The sequence below is a fragment of the Leucoraja erinacea genome, chromosome 36, assembly GCF_028641065.1.
Source record: "Leucoraja erinacea ecotype New England chromosome 36, Leri_hhj_1, whole genome shotgun sequence".
In the NCBI taxonomy this organism is placed as follows: Eukaryota; Metazoa; Chordata; class Chondrichthyes; order Rajiformes; family Rajidae; genus Leucoraja; species Leucoraja erinaceus.
In genome coordinates, this window is record NC_073412.1 from 5,297,035 (window position 1) to 5,315,504 (window position 18,470).

General features: G+C 48.4%; 1 protein-coding gene across 1 annotated transcript in view; it reads left to right on the top strand.

The window, feature by feature from the left end:
- tmem266 (transmembrane protein 266) overlaps nt 1-18,470 on the top strand; it is a 96,213-nt gene that overhangs the window by 30,250 nt on the left and 47,493 nt on the right. Inside the window, exon 2 of the mRNA XM_055662534.1 lies at nt 5,810-5,902. Coding sequence (XP_055518509.1) covers nt 5,889-5,902 — 14 coding nt within the window. The 5' untranslated portion in view covers nt 5,810-5,888. The remainder of the gene's footprint in view (nt 1-5,809; nt 5,903-18,470) is intronic.

Genomic DNA, 18,470 nt, shown 5'->3' on the forward strand with positions numbered 1-18,470 from the left:
GGCCTGTTACTGCACTGTTCTGTGTGCAGGCAGCAGGCATTAGTTTAAAGTGTAGGCAGGAACTGCAGATGCTGATTTAAACTGAAGATAGACACGGAATGCTGGAGTAACTCTGTGGGAACTGGAACAGGAGGGGAAGATTAAAAGCCCCGTCCCACTGTACAAGTTCATTCAAGAGCTCTCCCAAGTTTAAAAAAAAATCAAACTCGTGGGCAGCGCGTAGACTGTACGTCGGAGCTCGGGGACGTCTCTTAGCGGCTCGTAACGCTAACGGCAGGTGCTCGGGGAGACTCGTGAAGATTTTTCAACATGTTGATAAATGTCCACGAGAGCCCCGAGTACCTACGAGCGGCCATTACCGTAAATCTCCGAGTTCGAATCGGGGGCAAACTCGGGAGAAGTCTTGAATGAACTCGTACAGTGGGACAGGGCTTTTAAACTGCAAGGCATTCTGGCAGCAACTGTACACAAAAGGATGGACACAAAGTGCTGGATGGAGTAACTCAGTGGGTCAGGCAGCATCTCTGGATAGAAGGATCGGGTGATGTTGTGGGTTGAATCCCTTCTTCAGGCATTAGTTTAAATTGGACCATGTACAGCATAGACGTGATGGGCTGAAGGGCCTGTTCTGTGCAGCACCCATTCTGAATAGTCTTTATTGTAACTCGTTGCTGATTCTGGTTAATATATCAGCAACAAATTGCAATCCAAGTTGGAAGAATCAATGGCTAGGTCAAAATGTCCCAAGTAGCAGATTGGTCGACAAAACCCAGCATAGAGTTAGAACAGCGTCTTAAAAGCAGGACAGTGCATTTTTTTTCTGGTATTGATTTTTGTTTTTTTAATTTGTCTGTACAGCCGAGATGAAGTTTGTATCAATAAAATAGGTCCTAAATTTAGAATTGATTTCAGCTTTGTCTCAGCCTGTTGGCAGGTGAAGCTGATTTGTGTATTATTACCTGCAATCCCGATCGTTCCAACACTCTGCTGGACGGCTTGTGCTTTTCCCAGTCTCCGATGACCGTGTGTCCTGTCTTGCCCCCCTCACCAGGCATCCTGTGGCATCTGTTCCTTGTTCATCATTGCTGGCTTTGACTTCTCCCTTTTAGAAACATAGAAACATAGGTGCAGGAGTAGGCCATTCGGCCCTTCGAGCCTGCACCGCCATTCAATATGATCATGGCTGATCATCCAACTCAGTATCCCGTACCTGCCTTCTCTCCATACCCCCTGATCCCCTTAGCCCAAGGGCCACATCTAACTCCCTCTTAAATATAGCCAATGAACTGGCCTCAACTACCCTCTGTGGCAGAGAGTTCCAGAGATTCACCACTCTCTGTGTGAAAAAAGTTCTTCTCATCTCGGTTTTAAAGGATTTCCCCCTTATCCTTAAGCTGTGACCCCTTGTCCTGGACTTCCCCAACATCGGGAACAATCTTCCTGCATCTAGCCTGTCCAACCCCTTAAAAATGTTGTAAGTTTCTATAAGATCCCCTCTCAATCTCCTAAATTCTAGAGAGTATAAACCAAGTCTATCCAGTCTTTCTTCATAAGACAGTCCTGACATCCCAGGAATCAGTCTGGTGAACCTTCTCTGCACTCCCTCTATGGCAATAATGTCCTTCCTCAGATTTGGAGACCAAAACTGTACGCAATACTCCAGGTGTGGTCTCACCAAGACCCTGTACAACTGCAGTAGAAAACCTCCCTGCTCCTATACTCAAATCCTTTTGCAATGAAAGCTAACATACCATTCGCTTTCTTTACTGCCTGCTGCACCTGCATGCCTACCTTCAATGACTGGTGTACCATGACACCCAGGTCTCGCTGCATCTCCCCCTTTCCCAATCGGCCACCATTTAGATACCACCATTTTGCCTACCTTTCATTCATTTGTTCTTTGTACCTCTTCATACCTCTAATTCCCCTCTCCCCTGACTCTCGTTCTGAAGAAGGGTCTCAATAGATACAATAGACAATAGGTGCAGGAGTAGTCCATTCGGCCCTTCGAGCCAGCACCGCCATTCAATGTGATCATGGCTGATCATCCCTAATCAGTACCCCGTTCCTGCCTTCTCCCCATATCCCCTGACTCCACTATTTTTATGACGTAGAGAGATATCGAACAAATGAAAGAAAGATTTTTGCAAAAAAAGTAACAATGATAAAGGAGGCGGGCCATTGTTAGCAGTTGGTTAGAAACCCTTGGGTTTCGGCCCAAAACGTTGCCCATTTCCTTCGCTCCATAGATGCTGCTGCACCCGCTGAGTTTCTCCAGCATTTTTGTCTACCTTCGATTTTCCAGCATCTGCAGTTCCTTCTTCAACATTAATGAAACCAAACTGTTCGACAAGAAATGACAAAATGTTCGACAAGACCACACCTGGAGAACCGGCCTCCACTGAGGCAGAGAATTCCACAGACTCGCCACTCTCTGTGAGAAAAAGTGTTTCCTCGTCTCCGTTCTAAATAGCTTACTCCTTATTCTTACTAACTCGAACTAACACATCACCTGTTCGTCCTCCTCCAGAGATGCTGCCTGACCCGCGGAGTTACTCCAGCACTTTGTGTCTATCCTTTAATGTACAGTTGTTGCCAGAATGCCTTGCATCTAGCTTTCTCTTGAAAGTCGGTTCTCTGGATACTTTCAAGAGAGAGCTAGATAGGGCTTTTAAAGATAGCGGAGTCAGGGGATATGGGGAGAAGGCAGGAACAGGGTGCTGATTGGGGATGATCAGCCATGATCACATTGAATGGCGGTGCTGGCTCGAAGGGCCGAATGGCCTACTCCTATACCTATTGTCTGTTGAAGAAACAGTTTGACAGGTACGTGGATAGGACGGGTTTGGAGAGATATGGGCCAAATGTGGGCAGGTGGGGCTAGTATAGCTGGGACAAGTTGGGTAAATTGGGCTGAAGGGCCTCTTTCCACACTGTATCACTCTATGACTATCTTGGTAATGGTCCATTTGATCTTGTATCTCTCTGCACCCCACTGTTTAAACCAGTCCCTTGGGGGTGAAGGTAGATTCCTGGCTTCAGCCGTGTCCTCCCATTTCCCTTCACAAACCAGGTTTGCACTTCGAAATCACTGAATGACACATTGTCTGCCAATTCCAATTTAGCCCCAGAGAATCGAAGTTGGATTTTAAGGTGCTAAATGAAACTTGGTTTTCTCCTCTGTTTATCTTGTGTGCCGAATAAATAAAAATATCAGCATGATATAAGAATGATGTCAATGAAATAAAGTCACCTTAAGAAGTCTATATAGTTGTATTGAATTAAAGGCTTGTCATCAAATGGTTTTGGCAAATGGATTAGAAAGAAGACTCTTTGTCATGAGGCTGCACCTTTGTTCTAGATTCTCACTCCAAGTATCCTCTCAATACTAACCCTATCAGTCCCTCAACAGTCCCGTGTGGGATGGAACTGCAGATTTGGTTTATTTTAGAGATACAGCGGAGAAACAGGCCCTTCGGCCCATCGGTAATTATGTGGTTCTTGTCTTGCTGGACCTATCTGCCGCCTTCGCCACTGTGGACCATGGAATATTAATTTCCCGATTACAGCAACAAGTGGGCATCTGTGGCAGTGCCCTGGGATGGTTCAGGTCCTATCTGGCAGATAGAACCATGCGTGTAAGCCTTGGTGGCCTTGAATCCTCCTCTGCTCCCTTGGCATATGGGGTTCCACAGGGCTCAATTTTAGGCCCCCTGCTTTTCTCCCTTTATCTACTTCCACTGGGCTCAATTTTAAGAAGGCATGGCATCTCCTTTCACTTTTACGCGGATGATAGCCAGTTGTACATGCCACTCAGGAAAGAAGATAATTATTCCCTAAAATCACTTCTGTCTTGTCTTGAGGACATTAAGTCCTGGATGGCCTTAAACTTTCTGGGACTTAACGAAAAAAAGACAGAAGTGATTTTGTTCGGCCCTAATGGCTGCCGTGAACCTCCCTCTGTTGACTTGGGTCCACTTGCAGTGTTCGTGTTCGTAAAGCCAACAGTTTTAAACCTGGGTTTTATGATGGACAGTGATTTTAAATTAGATAAACAAATAGGCGCAGTGGTTAAGTCCAGCTTCTTTCACCTAAGGAAGCTGGCAAAGGTGAAGCCCATTCTCGAGCGGCAGCATTTTGAAACAGTAATTCACGCCTTTATTTCATCTCGGCTGGATTACTGTAATGCGCTCTACACTGGAGTCTCGCGAGCTTCGTTGGCTCGTCTCCAGTTGGTCCAAAATGCTGTCGCTCGCCTTTTAACCGGAACTCAAAAGAGGGAGCACATTACGCCAATTTTGGCCTCCCTTCACTGGCTTCCAGTGCACTTTCGAGTTCATTTTAAAATTCTTTTATTTGTTTTTAAATCTTTGAATGGCCTCGCCCCGCCTTACCTCTCTGAGCTGCTCCACCTATATGCTCCTACCCGGTGCCTCAGGTCAGCGGATCAGCTGCTCCTTGAGGTACCACGGTCTAAGCGGAAGCTCAGAGGGGATAGAGCCTTTTCTGTTGCTGCACCGGCACTCTGGAACACCTTGCCGCTGCAGATCAGACAGGCCCCTTCACTGTCCATCTTTAAATCCTCCCTAAAAACGCACTTTTATTCACTGGCTTTCGACACTGGCTGAGACATTGTTCCTGTTTTAGTGCTTTTAATGTCTTTTAATTTTTTACTGTTTTTATAGTCCTGTCGTCTTGATGGTTTTAGTAGTTTGTGATAACTTTTTGTTGATTTCCAATGTACAGCACTTTGTGGTAACTGATGTTGCCTAAAAGTGCTTTATAAATAAAGTTATTATTATTATTATTATCGAGTCCGCACTGACTAGCGATTCCCGCACATTAACACAAGCTTACACACACACACACTAGGGACAATTTACACATATACCAAGTATTTAAAAAAATCCAATCCAATGAATCTACAAACCTGCACATCTTTGGAGTGTGGGAAGAAACCGAAGATCTTGGAGAACGTGCAAACTCCGTACAGACAGCGCCCGTCGTCGGGATCGAACCCGGGTCTCCAGCGCTGCAAGGCAGTAACTCTACCGCTGCGACACCGTGCTGGTTTACATTGAAGACAGACGCAAAATTCTGGAGCAACTCAGCGGTTCAGGCAGCATCCCTGTAGAAAAGGTGACGTTTTGGGTCGAGACCCTTCATCAGACTAGATGGTGAAGGACCATCCTGAAGAAGAAGGGTCTCGACCTGAAACGTCACCTATTTCTTTTCTCCAGGGCTATTGCCTGACCCGCTGAGTTACTACAGCACTTTGGGGCCAGCAAACTTATCCTACAATCTTTGAAACTTACAAAATTCTTAAGGGGTTGGACAGGCTAGATGCAGGAAGATTATTCTCGATGTTGGGGAAGTCCAGAACTAGGGGTCACAGTTTAAGGATAAGAGGGAAATCTTTTAGGATCGAGATGAGAAAATCATTTTTTACACAGAGAGTGGTGAATCTGTGGAATTCTCTGCCACAGAAGGTAGTTGAGGCCACAGTTCATTGGCTATATTTAAGAGGAAGTTAGATGTGGCCCTTGTGGCTAAAGGGATCAGGGGGTATGGAGAGAAGGCAGGGATGGGATACTGAGTTGGATGATCAGCCATGATCACATTGAATGGCGGTGCAGGCTCGAAGGGCCGAATGGCCTACTCCTGCTCCTATTTTCTATGTTTCTCTGTAAACTCCACTGCATATGGGCCAGTCCTACCCTGTTAACTCTCCCTTGAGTCGTTAATTCTTTCTGCTAACGAGGGTAAAGTCTATCAGCCTGAAATTATTGATTTTCTTTATCTCATATAGGCATGACAAGTCAAGGCAATGGGATGACTCTCTGACAAGGTGGTCGTTTGAGAAGGTGCTCCTGAGGTCTGACTCTCCAATGGCGGGCAACCAGTAAGTGTGATCAATAGTCATCTTGCATGTAACAGGGTAGCGCTGCTGCCTCACAGCGCCAGAGTCCCCGGTTCGATCCTGACCTTGGGTGCTGTCTATGTGGAGTCTGCATGTCCCCTCTGTGACCCCATGGCTTTCCTCCTAGTACTCCAGTTTGATTCCACATCCCAAAGGCATGCGGGTTTGTTGCTTAAATCGGCCCTCTGTAAATTGCCCCGAGTGTGGAGGGAATGAGGTAACATGGAACGTGTGAATTGGTGATCAATAATCACCATGGACTCAATGAACTGAAAGGCCTGTTTCTATGCTGTACCTCTAAACTAAATATTACATTTGCCAAACCTATCCCCACAATGCTAAATAGTTATTAGGAGCCTTCAGCTTTCATTAACAACATGTTTTAAAGGATAGTTTGGGAATTTATTGAGCATGTCACATTCAATAGACAATAGGTGCAGGAGTAGGCCATTTGGCCCTTCAAGCCAGCACCATCATTTAATGTGATCATGGCTGATCATCCCCAATCAGTACCCCGTTCCTGCCATCTCCCCATATCCCCTGACTCTGCTACCTTTAAGAGCCCTATCTAGTTCTCTCTCTTGAAAGTATCCAGAGAACCTGCCTCCACCACCCCCTGAGGCAGAGAATTCCACAAACTGACAACTCTCTGTGAGAAAAAGTGTCCGTTCTAAATGGCTTACCCCTTATTCTTAAACTGTGGCCCCTGGTTCTGGATTCCCCCAACATCGGGAACCTGTTTCCTGCCTCTCACGTGTCCAAACCCTTAATAATCTTATATGTTTCAATAAGATCCCTCTCATCCTTCTAAACTCCAGAGTGTACAAGCCCAGCTGCTCCATTCTCTCAGCATATGACAGTCCCGCCATCCCGGGAATTAACCTTGTAAACCTACGCTGCACTCCCTCAATAGCAAGAATGTCCTCCCTCAAATTAGGGGACCAAAACTGCACACAATACTCCAGGTGTGGTCTTGTCGAACATTTTGTCATTTCCTGTCGAACAGTTTGGTTTCATTAATGTTGAAGAAGGAACTGCAGATGCTGGAAAATCGAAGGTAGACCAAAATGCTGGAGAAACTCAGCGGGTGCAGCAGCATCTATGGAGCGAAGGAAATGGGCAACATTTTGGGCCGAAACCCAAAGGTTTCTAACTAACTGCTAACAATGGCCCGCCTCCTTTATCATTGTTACTTTTTTTGCAAAAATCTTTCTTTCATTTGTTCGATATCTCTCTACGTCATAAAGATAGTGGAGTCAGGGGATATGGGGAGAAGGCAGGAACGGGGTACTGATTGGGGATGATCAGCCATTGAATGGCGGTGCTGGCTCGAAGGGCTGAATGGCCTACTCCTGCACCTATTGTCTATTGCTGTAGATATCTCTCGTTTCCCTGACTCTCAGTCTGAAGAAGGGTCTCGACCCGAAACGTCACCCATTCCTTCTCCCCAGAGATGCTGCCTGTCCCGCTGAGTTACTCCAGCTTCTTGTGTCTACCTCCGTCATTAAATGTCCCCGCATCCTGGAGGTGAAACTTCGATCCAGTGCGGAGGCTCTTTGATGGGACTCAGCGGTCTGAACAGTTCTTGGAACAGCTGCTTACGGCCGTTGTCGATTCATTTATACCTCTCGCTGTCGAGCTACACAGTCGGAAGAGATAGCAGCTGGGATACAGCACACACCTGTCTCCTAGCCAACCTTCCTCTGAACAGCCAGATTGGTTGATCATGTGGAAGTTATTTTGCTAAACCGTGTGTGTGTAAAAAAAAAAAAAAAGTTTTTTAAAAAAGCATGGCAAGATCCCGTGGGAAGACCATCCCGCTGAACTCCATGTATCAGATGTACCTCCATGGGATATTCTGCTCTCTGGACTTCGAGAGAACTTTTGGGATACGATACGATAGAAATGTATTTATCCCAGGAGTGAAATTGGTCTGCTGAAAACACAGCAAGATAGAAACATAGACAATAGGTGCAGGAGTAGGCCATTCGGCCCTTCGAGCCTGCACCGCCATTCAATACGATCATGGCTGATCATCCAACTCAGTATCCCATCCCTGCCTTCTCTCCATACCCCCTGATCCCTTTAGCTACAAGGGCCACATCTAACTCCCTCTTAAATATAGCCAATGAAATGTGGCCTCAACTACATTCTGCGGCAGAGAATTCCACACAGATTCACCACTCCCTGTGTGAAAAATGTTTTTCTCATCTCGGACCTAAAAGATTTCCCCCTTATCCTTAAACTGTGTGACCCCTTGTTCTGGACTTCCCCAACATCGGGAGCAATCTTCCTGCATCTAGCCTTAAGAATTGTGTAAGTTTCTATAAGATCCCCCCCCTCAATCTTCCAAATTCTAGCGAGTACAAGCAGAGTCTATCCAGTCTTTCTTCATATGAAAGTCCTGACATCCCAGGAATCAGTCTGGTGAACCTTCTCTGTACAGATTTTCCTCCACAGATGCTGCCTGGCCCGCTGAGTTACTCCAGCACTTTGTGTGTTGCTCCAGGTTTCAGCATCTGCAGTTCATTGCCTCTCCTGTGCAACTATCACCGAGGGGGGGGGGAGGGGAGGAAAGGGAGGAAAGGGGAGTCAGTCTACCCCACGACAGAAGGGGGAGGGGTTGTACAGTTTGACAGCCACCAGGAAGAAGTCTGAAGAAGGGTTTCGACCCGAGACGTTGCCTATTTCCTTCGCTCCATAGATGCTGCCTCACCCGCTGAGTTTCTCCAGCATTTTTTTGTCTACCTTCGAATTTTCCAGCATCTGCAGTCCCTCCTTAAACAGGAAGTGGTGTTCCCTTCGGCCCATCAAGTCGCCTCCACCGTTCAAGCACGGCTGATATACCTCTCCGCATTCTCCCTGTGACCGCTGGCACCCGTACTAATTTTGTTTAAGAAGGAACTGCAGATGCTGGAAAATCGAAGGGAGACAAAAATGCTGGAGAAACTCAGGCGGGTGCAGCAGCATCTATAGAGCGAAGGAAATAGGCTAGGTTTTGAGACCATTTTGCTATGTTATGCTATGCATCTATGGAGCGAAGGAAATAGGCAACGTTTCGTCCCGAAACCCTTCGGGTTTCGACCCGAAATGTTGCCTATTTCCTTTGGGGTTCGTCCCGAAACTACGCCTATTTCCTTTGGGTTTCGGCCCGAAACGTTGCCTATTTCCTTCGCTCCATAGATGCTGCTGCACCCGCTGAGTTTCTCCAGCATTTTTGTCTACCTGCAAACCTATCTATCTCTGCTTCAAAGGTATCCAAGTCTGCCCAACTTCTCCAAGATAATCCCACTGCATTCTGCCCTGTGTCAGTTGGCTAGGCAAACGTCTTTGTTGTGCCACGTTTAAGCTGTGTAGCATCAGGTCATTGGCAACAATACCTTTGTTGGACAGATACAAGCCGTTCTTCCGATTAGACCCTTCTGCCTCTTTATTAATAGCCGAGGCTGTAAGCATCTTGCCTGTTTGCATAGCAGGAGAGGGGCCATCTGTCGCTGTCGGCCAAATGCTCGGCAGAAGGATGCCAGAAATGCATCCAGGGGCCCGTCTCACCGGCACCATGCGAGCGCGAGTCAAGTGATCCCCGTACGACTTGACGTGAAGTTCGAGCGAAGTCCACGGGAAGATCGTGCGTGACGTACGACGTCAAGACGTAAAGCGTCAATGCGGCTGCGGGCCGTTGCCACGCGGGGAATTTTTGAACGCGGTCAGTTTTTCCGGAGCCCCGCGCGATGCCGGGACCAGCCCCGCACGACTCCGGCGATCGAAGTGGGACAGCCCCTCCCCCCCGCACGAGGCTCAAGCACTTAGGTTAGGTCGCGCTTGCCGCAAGCAGTCGCAACGCCCGTGGGACTTTCCCTTCCCTGCCCACCGATCAATCCCAGCCCTGGTGAATGTTAAATTTGTGTTAATTGTGTGTTTTAGTCATATTACAGTTATATGCATGACTGCAAGGCAACGACATTTCGTTCAGACCGAAAGGTCCAAATGACAATAAAGGCTACTTTGACTTTGACTTTGACTTTGTCTTTGGACGGGAGGAACCAGTTGCTGTTCTCTCCCCAGCTCTTCACGGTGAGGCAGCCCTAGGGCTCTCTCAGCCCACTGCTCCCTCCCAAGGGTGGAACTCCACTTAGCATGTGATGGGGGTGGTGAGACCAGTACTCCACCTCTGATCTGGCTCCCATCCCCCGAGTTTCCCAACTCAGTTTAGTTTATTGTCACGGGTGCAGTAGAAACCATTTTTGTTGCGTGCTTATCCAGTCCCCGCAAAGACCATACATCGAGCTGTCCACAGTGCACAGATGCAGGATTGAAGAAATAAGGTGAGGGTCAGGTCGGGGGGAGTTCCAAACTAAGGTCCTCAATTTGTATGGCTCAGTTGTAAAGTCCAGCACTGTCTCAGTAATGTTACGCCAACCTGGATCTCATTCACAAAAGGATGCGGAGAGCTGGAGTAACTCAGCGGGTCAGGCAGCATCTGTGGAGAACATGCGGGAACATCAGAACCGTTTGATGACCCGAAACATCACCGACCCGTGTTCTCCAGAGATGCTGCCTAAATAATGCCCCTGTCCCACTTAGGAAACCCGAACGGAAACCTCTGGAGACTTTGCGCCCCACCCAAGGTTTCCGTGCGGTTCCCGGAGGTTTTTTGTCAGTCTCCCTACCTGCTTCCACTACCTGCAACCTCCGGCAACCACCTGCAACCTCCGGGAACCGCACGGAAACCTTGGGTGGGGCGCAAAGTCTCCAGAGGTTTCCGTTCGGGTTTCCTAAGTGGGACAGGGGCAGAAAAAACCCGCTGAGTTACTCCAGCACTTTGTGTACCAACCAGCATCTGCAGTTCTTTGTCTCTGCATGCGGGTCTGACGTATACTGGAGCAGACCCCAAACCGACAGAAGGATACGTGGAATACTCTTCAATCCCAAAGGAAAGCTGGCATTCCCGTTTCGTCCCTTGATGAGCTGAACCCCAAAATGGAGGCTTGGAAAAGCAATCAATTCCGTTCTATTCAAGCACATTTCAAGTCACGAATGCACCGCACATTCTAAATGTTCGCTGAGGGAATATAGAATCCTCATCTACAGGCACAGCAAGTGACAGGGGGACCAGGAATTTACATAATTGTGAATATAGCGTTTGAATTAATTATAATGACAATGTTTTTTTTTCATTGTGTGCATTTGTGAAATCTTCTTGTCACAGTTGATGATACTGTAATTGGTATTTGCTACAGGAACTATCATGCATAGATAGAGTTTTAATTTGTATTATCTGAAGCTAAGTCGGGTGGGCATTTGTCGCTCTCCCCACAAGGAAAGACTTGCATTTCCATAGTGTCCGCCACGTCCCCTTTGTGATATCCCCAAGTTAAACCCCTGTCCCATGGTGTGAGTTCATTCCAAGAGCTCTCCCGAGTTTGCCCTGATTCGAACTCGGAGATTGACACTAATTAGTTACTCGGGGCTCTCGTGGACATTTTTCAACATGTTGAGAAATCTTCACGAGTCTTCCCGTGCTTACCTGCCGTTAGCGAGTCTTCCCGCGTCTTACCTGCCGTTAGCGTTACGAGCCTCCAAGAGACGTCCCCGAGCTCCGACGTACCCGCTACGTTCATTCTCCGTGCTTACCGCGAGTTAGATTTTTTTTTTAAACTCGGGAGTTAAAGTCTTGGAATGAACTCGTACCGTGGGACAGTGCTATAACTTGGAACCAATGAGGCGCTTTCGAAACCCCGACAGGTAAATTTAATTTAGCACGCAGTAATCAACTCGGTGGCGCAGCGGTCGAGTTGCTGCCTTACAGAGCTTGCAGCGCCGGAGACCCGGGTTCAATCCCGACTACAGGTGCCGTCTGTACAGAGTTTGTACCTTCTCTCCGTGACCGCGTGTTTCCTCGGTTTCCTCCCACACTCCTAAGATGCACAGGTTTGTAGGTGAAATGGCTTGGTATAAATGCAAGAATTGTCCCTGGAGTGTGTGTGTGTACGTTGGGATACATCGCTGGCCAGCACGGACCCAGTGGGCCAAAGGGCCTGTTGCCCTTCTGTATCTCTAAATTAAACCAAGCTTTAGTGATATTTTTCATGAGATCAATATTAAAGTAATTCCAGTTTCACTGTTACCTTAATTGGTACATGTGGCAATAAACTGACCTTTGAACCTTTGAAATGGCAGAGCCAATATAGTGGGATCCATAAGATCAAAGGACACTGGAGGAGAATTGGACCATTCGGCCCATCGAGTCTGCTCTGCCATTCGATCAGGCCGATCTAGTATTCCCTCTCAAATCCATTCTCCTGCCTTCTCCCTGTAACTTTTTGACGTCGTTAGGATTATTGGGATGTGAACGAGGACAGCATTGGTTGGCAATCCCTCGGGAAGGTAATTCTGGTCGTGAGCAGCCACCTTGAATCACTGCGTTTACGTCTGGTAACGGTGCTTCCGTAGTGTGGTGTGGTCGGGAGTGCGATGATCGAGAATAGTCGTCTCGTTCCAAATGAAGATCGTGTGGTCTTGGTGGGGAACGCTGGCTATTGGAGCCTTTGGCGTGAGCGAGCAGGAACTCTGGGCACCATGGTCTCCTTCAGTGGCATACAATTGTAGCATAACACAGAACGGAAACAGTCCCTTTGGCCCAGCTTGTCCATGCCAACCAAGATGCCCCAACCAAGCTAGTCCCATTTGGCCATTTGATTCAATAATAAGACTAGGGGCCGCACACACAGTTTAAGAATAAGGAGTAAGCCATTTAGAACCGAGACGAGGAAACACTTTTTCTCACAGATAGCTGTGAGTCGGTGGAATTCTCTGCCTCAGAGGGCGGTGGAGGCATGTTCTCTGGATGCTTTGCCAATTGCCCAGCGCATCACCGGTTCCACGCTGCCCTCCATTGAGTCTGTCCAAAGCAAGCGCTGTCTGCGGAGGGCGCTCAGCATCGCCAAGGACTGCTCTCACCCCAACCATGGACTGTTTACCCTCCTACCATCCGGGAGGCGCTACAGGTCTCTCTGTTGCCGATTCAAATCGTTTGCTATGTCGCTCTTCAAGGGAGATGCTAAATGCATTTCGTTGTCTCTGTACTGTACACTGACAATGACAATTAAAATTGAATCTGAATCTGAATCTGAATCTTTCAAGAGAGAGCTAGATAGGGCTCTTAAAAATAGCGGAGTCAGGTGATACGGGGAGAAGGCAGGAACGGGGTACTGATTGAGGATGATCAGCCATGATCACATTGAATGGCGGTGCTGGCTCGAAGGGCCGAATGGCCTACTCCTGCACCTATTGTCTATAAAAACCACAAGGAGCAGAATTGGGCCATTCAGCCCATCAAGTCTGTTCCGCCATTCGATCATGGCTGATCTATCTTTTCCTCTTAACTCCATTCTCCTGCCTTCTCCCCATAACCTTTGCCTTTACTAATCAAGAACCTATAGATCTCCCTTGTAAAAATACCCAGTGACTTGGCCTCCCTGTGAGTGAGACTCCTTATGGTCTTATGGGGATGCAAGTTTGCAAACTCCAGATCCCAAACATAGAACCTAGAACAATACCGTACAGCAACAGGCCCTTCAGCAAACATTGCCCCCGTGCTAAACTAATCTTAAATGAATCCAAGTGTAACTAATCTCCTCTGATCCGTATCCCTCCATTCCCTGCATATTCACCTGCCTTTGCAAAAGCTCTTAAATGCTATAATCTTGTCACCGCTGTGGTTACCTCAGCAAGGAAGGTCACTGCTTCCCCCTCTCCTGGGTCCCCTCTCCTCTCTCCCTCTCTCCCTCTCCCCCTCTCTCCTCTCCCTCCCCGCTCCCTCTCCCCTCTCCCTCTCCCTCTCCCTCTCCCCTCCCTCTCCCTCTCCCTCTCCCTCTCCCTCTCCCTCTCCCTCTCTCCCTCTCCCTCTCCCTCTCCCCCTCTCCCTCTCCCTCTCCCTCTCCCCCTCTCCCCCTCTCTCCCTCTCCCTCTCTCTCTCTCCTCTCTCCCCTCTCCCTCTCTCCCCCCTCTCTCTCTCTCTCTCCCTCCCTCTCCCCCCCTCTCCCCCTCTCTCCCTCCCCCTCTCTCTCCTCCCCCTCTCCCCCTCTCTCTCCCCCCTCTCCCCCCCCTCTCTATAGCCCCCCCCTCCCTCCCCCCCTCCCCCCCCCTCCCCCCCCCCCCCCCCCCCCCTTTCTCCCCCCCCCTCTCCCCCCCCCCCTCTCTCTCCGTCTCTCCCTCCCTCCCTCACTCTCAAGCCTTGCCTTAGGCACATCACTCTGCAGCCAGCAATCTGCTCAGACACAAAATACTGGAATAACTCAGCGGGACAGGCAGCAGCATCTCTGGAGAGAAGGAATGGGTGGCGTTTCTGGTCTTCAGCCTGAAGAAGGGTCTCGACCCGAAACGTCGCTCATTCCTTCTCTCCAGAGATGCTGCTGCCTGTCCCGCTGAGTTCCTCCAGCATGTTTTGTGTCTACTTTCGATTTAAACCAGCATCTGCAGTTCCCTCCTACACAATGTGCTGAGCTTGCCAGCGCTGGGCTCCCTTGACATTGAGGCATCGTGGGAGTGGGCCTGTTGCTTCAGCTGGGCTCCCCAATTAGCTTGGCATCGGGTGCCAAGATGCGCCCACGGCATGTGGTGATGCCAGGCTGTGGCCGAGGCTGGCAGATGGTCCCTAGGTCTGTCGCATCCAGCTTCCCTTCCCCTCGCTGCATGCAGCAGGCGGGGGTTAGTCAGTTTTGGGCACACACACACACCGGGGCGCGATAGCGCAGGCTGGATGCCAGAGAGAGACGTGACACTCTACACTCACAGCTTCTCCTAACACGGCCTCAGTACGCACTCCGAGAAAACGCAGTCGCTGACTCTCGGAGCTGTCGCCACTGTTTTAAGAAATGTTACCACTAATAATTTTTCACACAGCCACACAAAAATAAAACAGTTTGTTTTATTCATGGCAAATCACCAGCATATGGGTGATTGGACGATGACATAATATTAACGCGTGTGTTTGCGTTGGAGAAAATCTGTGGCTGACGCAAGTTTGCAAACTCAAACTCCAGGATATAGAACATTACAGCACAGGAACAGGCCCTTCAGCCCACACTGACCGTGCTGAACTAACCTTATGCCCCACTTAGGAAACCTGAACGGAAACCCCTGGAGACTTTGCGCTCCACCCAAGGTTTCCGTGCGGTTCCCGGAGGTTGCAGGTGGTTGCAGGAGGTTGCAGGTAGTGGAAGCAGGTAGGGAGACTGACAAAAACCTCCGGGAACCGCACGGAAACCTTGGGCGGGGCGCAAAGTCTCCAGAGTTTTCCGTTCAGGTTTCCTAAGTGGGACAGACAGAGGCATTAAACTAACCTCCACTGCTTACATGTGATCCATATCCCTCCGTTCCCTGCAGATTCATACCGTCTATCGGAGATAAGGAGTCAAGTCAAGTCAAGTTTATTTGTCACATACACATACGAGATGTGCAGTGAAATGAAAGTGGCAATGCTCGCGGACTTTTGTGCAAAAGACAAACAACAAAACAACCAAACAAATTATAAACACAATCATAACACACATATTCTTTTACATAATAAATGATGGAAGGAAAAACGTTCAGTAGAGTTAGTCCCTGGTGAGATAGGCGTGAGTATACCGGAGATAAGGAGGAATTTATTTTGCCAGAGGGTGGTGAATCTGTGGAATTCTCTGCCACAGAAGGCAGTGGAGGCCAATTCACTGGATGTATTCAAGAGAGAGTTAGATTTAGCTCTTGGGGCTAATGGAATCAAGGGATATGGGGGGAAAAAGCTGGAACAGGGTACTGATTTTAGATGATCAGCTACGATCATATTGAATGGCGGTGCTGGCTCAAAGGGCTGAATGGCCTCTACTCCTGCACCTATTTTACATGTTTCTACGTATGGAACAGTACCTTCAATGGGGCAGGTCTTCAATCTCCGTTTGGTTAAGGTACCTGTCCCACTTTCCCAAGTTGCTCACGAACTCTCCCGAGTTTTCCCCTTGATTTGAACTCGGGGAATGTCGGGGAATGTCGGTAGAGAGTCCGTCGGAGGCCGCAGATGTTTCGTAGCGGCTCATAATGCCAGCCGCAGGAGGTCCGGGCATCAGGTAAGCACGTTGAAAAATGCCCAGGAGTAAAAAAAATAGCCCTGAGTACCTACGAATGGCCATTACCGTAATTGTCCGAGTTCGAATCAAGGGGAAAACTCGGGAGAGTTCGTGAGTAATTCCGGAAAGTGGGACAGGGCGTGTGGAATTGTTAAATCTCACATTAGTGTAGCATTCTGTGCCAGCGCTGGAGCCGATCCTACAGCTAACAGGAGGTGACGTCAACATAGCATGAGACATTGAACGTACAGATGGAACTGAGTGGCTTTAGGATCCAAGCATTTGTTACTGTCTCTGGGAGGTTGAATCTGCCAAAAATAAACTGTTCAATCATTGCTATATTTAAACCTTCAAAAACTGCAGCAACAGATTTTCAGACTAAGTATGAAACATCAAAGGAGTTTCATCGAGGCTTACATTGGCAACACATGCTCTGATACAACATCAGCCACCCATTCACGCTAATCCCACTCTAATTGCATTTTTATTCTTCCCATGTTTTCCGTACATTTCCCCCAATGTACCAAGGCTGATTAACCCAGCGACCCGCACCTCTTTGGGAAGTGGGAGCATCCGGAAACAAAATGCATGCGATCACAAGCAGAACTTGCAAACTCCACACAGGCCGCACCCGAGGTCGGGATTGAACCTGGGCATTCTGAGACGAGAGGAATCAGCTCCACCACCGGGGCCACCCATTCACTCATCAATAACAACTTGCATTCAAATAACAGCAAAAGCCCTGAGTTTCCCCTGATTCGAACTCGGAGATTTACGGTAATGGCCGCTCCCAGGTACTCGGGGCTCTCGTGGACATTTTTCAACATGTTGAAAAGTCTTCCCGAGCTTACAGCGTTTCCCGAGTACCTGCCGTTAGCGTTACGAGCCGCTAAGAGACGTCCCGAGCTCCGACATACCCGCTACGTACATTCTACGGGTTTACCACAAGTTTTTTAAAAAACTCGGGAGAGTTCTTGAACAAACTCCTACAGTGGGACTGGGCTTTTATTTAGTGTAGAAGGGGATTAGTGTTGAAAGGATTTCGCTACAATGTTAGCAAGCAAAATGTGATGTTTTTATGTGTAGGAGGGAACTGCAGATGCTGGTTTAAAACGAAGATAGACCCAAAAAGCTGGAGAGAATGTGAAATGAGCAGGTACTATCACCAAGTTTAAAATACATTTGAACTGGTATATGGGTGGTTGGTTTTAGAGGGAGATGGGTCAAACGTGGGCAGGTGGGACTAGTGTAGATGGGGCATGTTGGTCGGCATGGATAAGTTGGGCTGAAGGGCCTGTTTGCCTGCTGTATCACATTATACTCCATCTGGCTTGCTATTGTCTACTTATTAGTCCATGTACCCTTAAAGCATATGTGTATACTCATCAGTACTCCCACTGAGCTTCATGTTGTCTGCAAACTTGGACACGTTGCATTCGATTCACTTGGCAGTGTATGTGGGATTAGGCAGAGCCCATGCCCCACCCCTGCAGTACTCCACTACTCACAGCCTGCCAACTTATGAAAGACGCCTACTCTGTATCTATCTGTTAGCCAACTCCCAATCTATGCACGTACTGTAGACTACAATTACAAACTAAGTTGGGGCCAGCACGGGGGCGCAGCGGTAGAGTTGCTGCCTCACTGCGCCAGTGACACAGGTTCGATCCTGACTACGGGTGCTGTCTGTACGGAGTTTGGACATCCTCCCTGTGGGCTGCGTGGGTTTTCTCCAGGAGCTCCGGTTTCCTCCCACATTCAAGTTGTCCAAGTTTGTAGTTGAATCAGCCTCAGTAAAATTGGAAACCGTCCCGAGTGTGCAGGGCAGCGCTAGTGTACAGGGTGATCGCTGGTCAGTGAGCCGAAGGGCCTGACTTTGCCCCGTATCTGTAAAATCTAAAGTAAAGTCTGAAGTCTCAACATAGAACAGGCTTTGGATAGAGTGGATGTGGAGAGGATGCTTCCACTAGTGGGAGAGTCTAGGACTAACGGTCATGGCCTCAGAATTAAAGGACGTTCTTTTAGGAAGGAGATGAGGAGGAATTTCTTTAATCAGAGGGCGGTGAATCTGTGGAATTCTTTGCCACAGACGGCTGTGGAGGCCACAAGTCAGTGGATAGATTTAAGGCAGAGGTAGATAGATTCTTGATTAGTACGGGTGTCAGAGGTTATAGGGAGAAGGCAGGAAATGGGGTTAGGAGGGAGAGATAGATCAGCCATGATTGAATGGCGGAGTAGACTTGATAGGCCGAATGGCCTAGTTCTACTCCCAGCACTTATGATCAGCACTGTTTGTCTGGTGCAATTAATATAAGACGAGATCCAATGATGTCTCATTCGTGGTTAGAAGATGGAAGCTGAATGGATGCAGGAGTAGGCCATTCGGCCCTTCGAGTTTAATATGATCATGACTGATAATCCACAATCAGTACCCCGATTGTGAT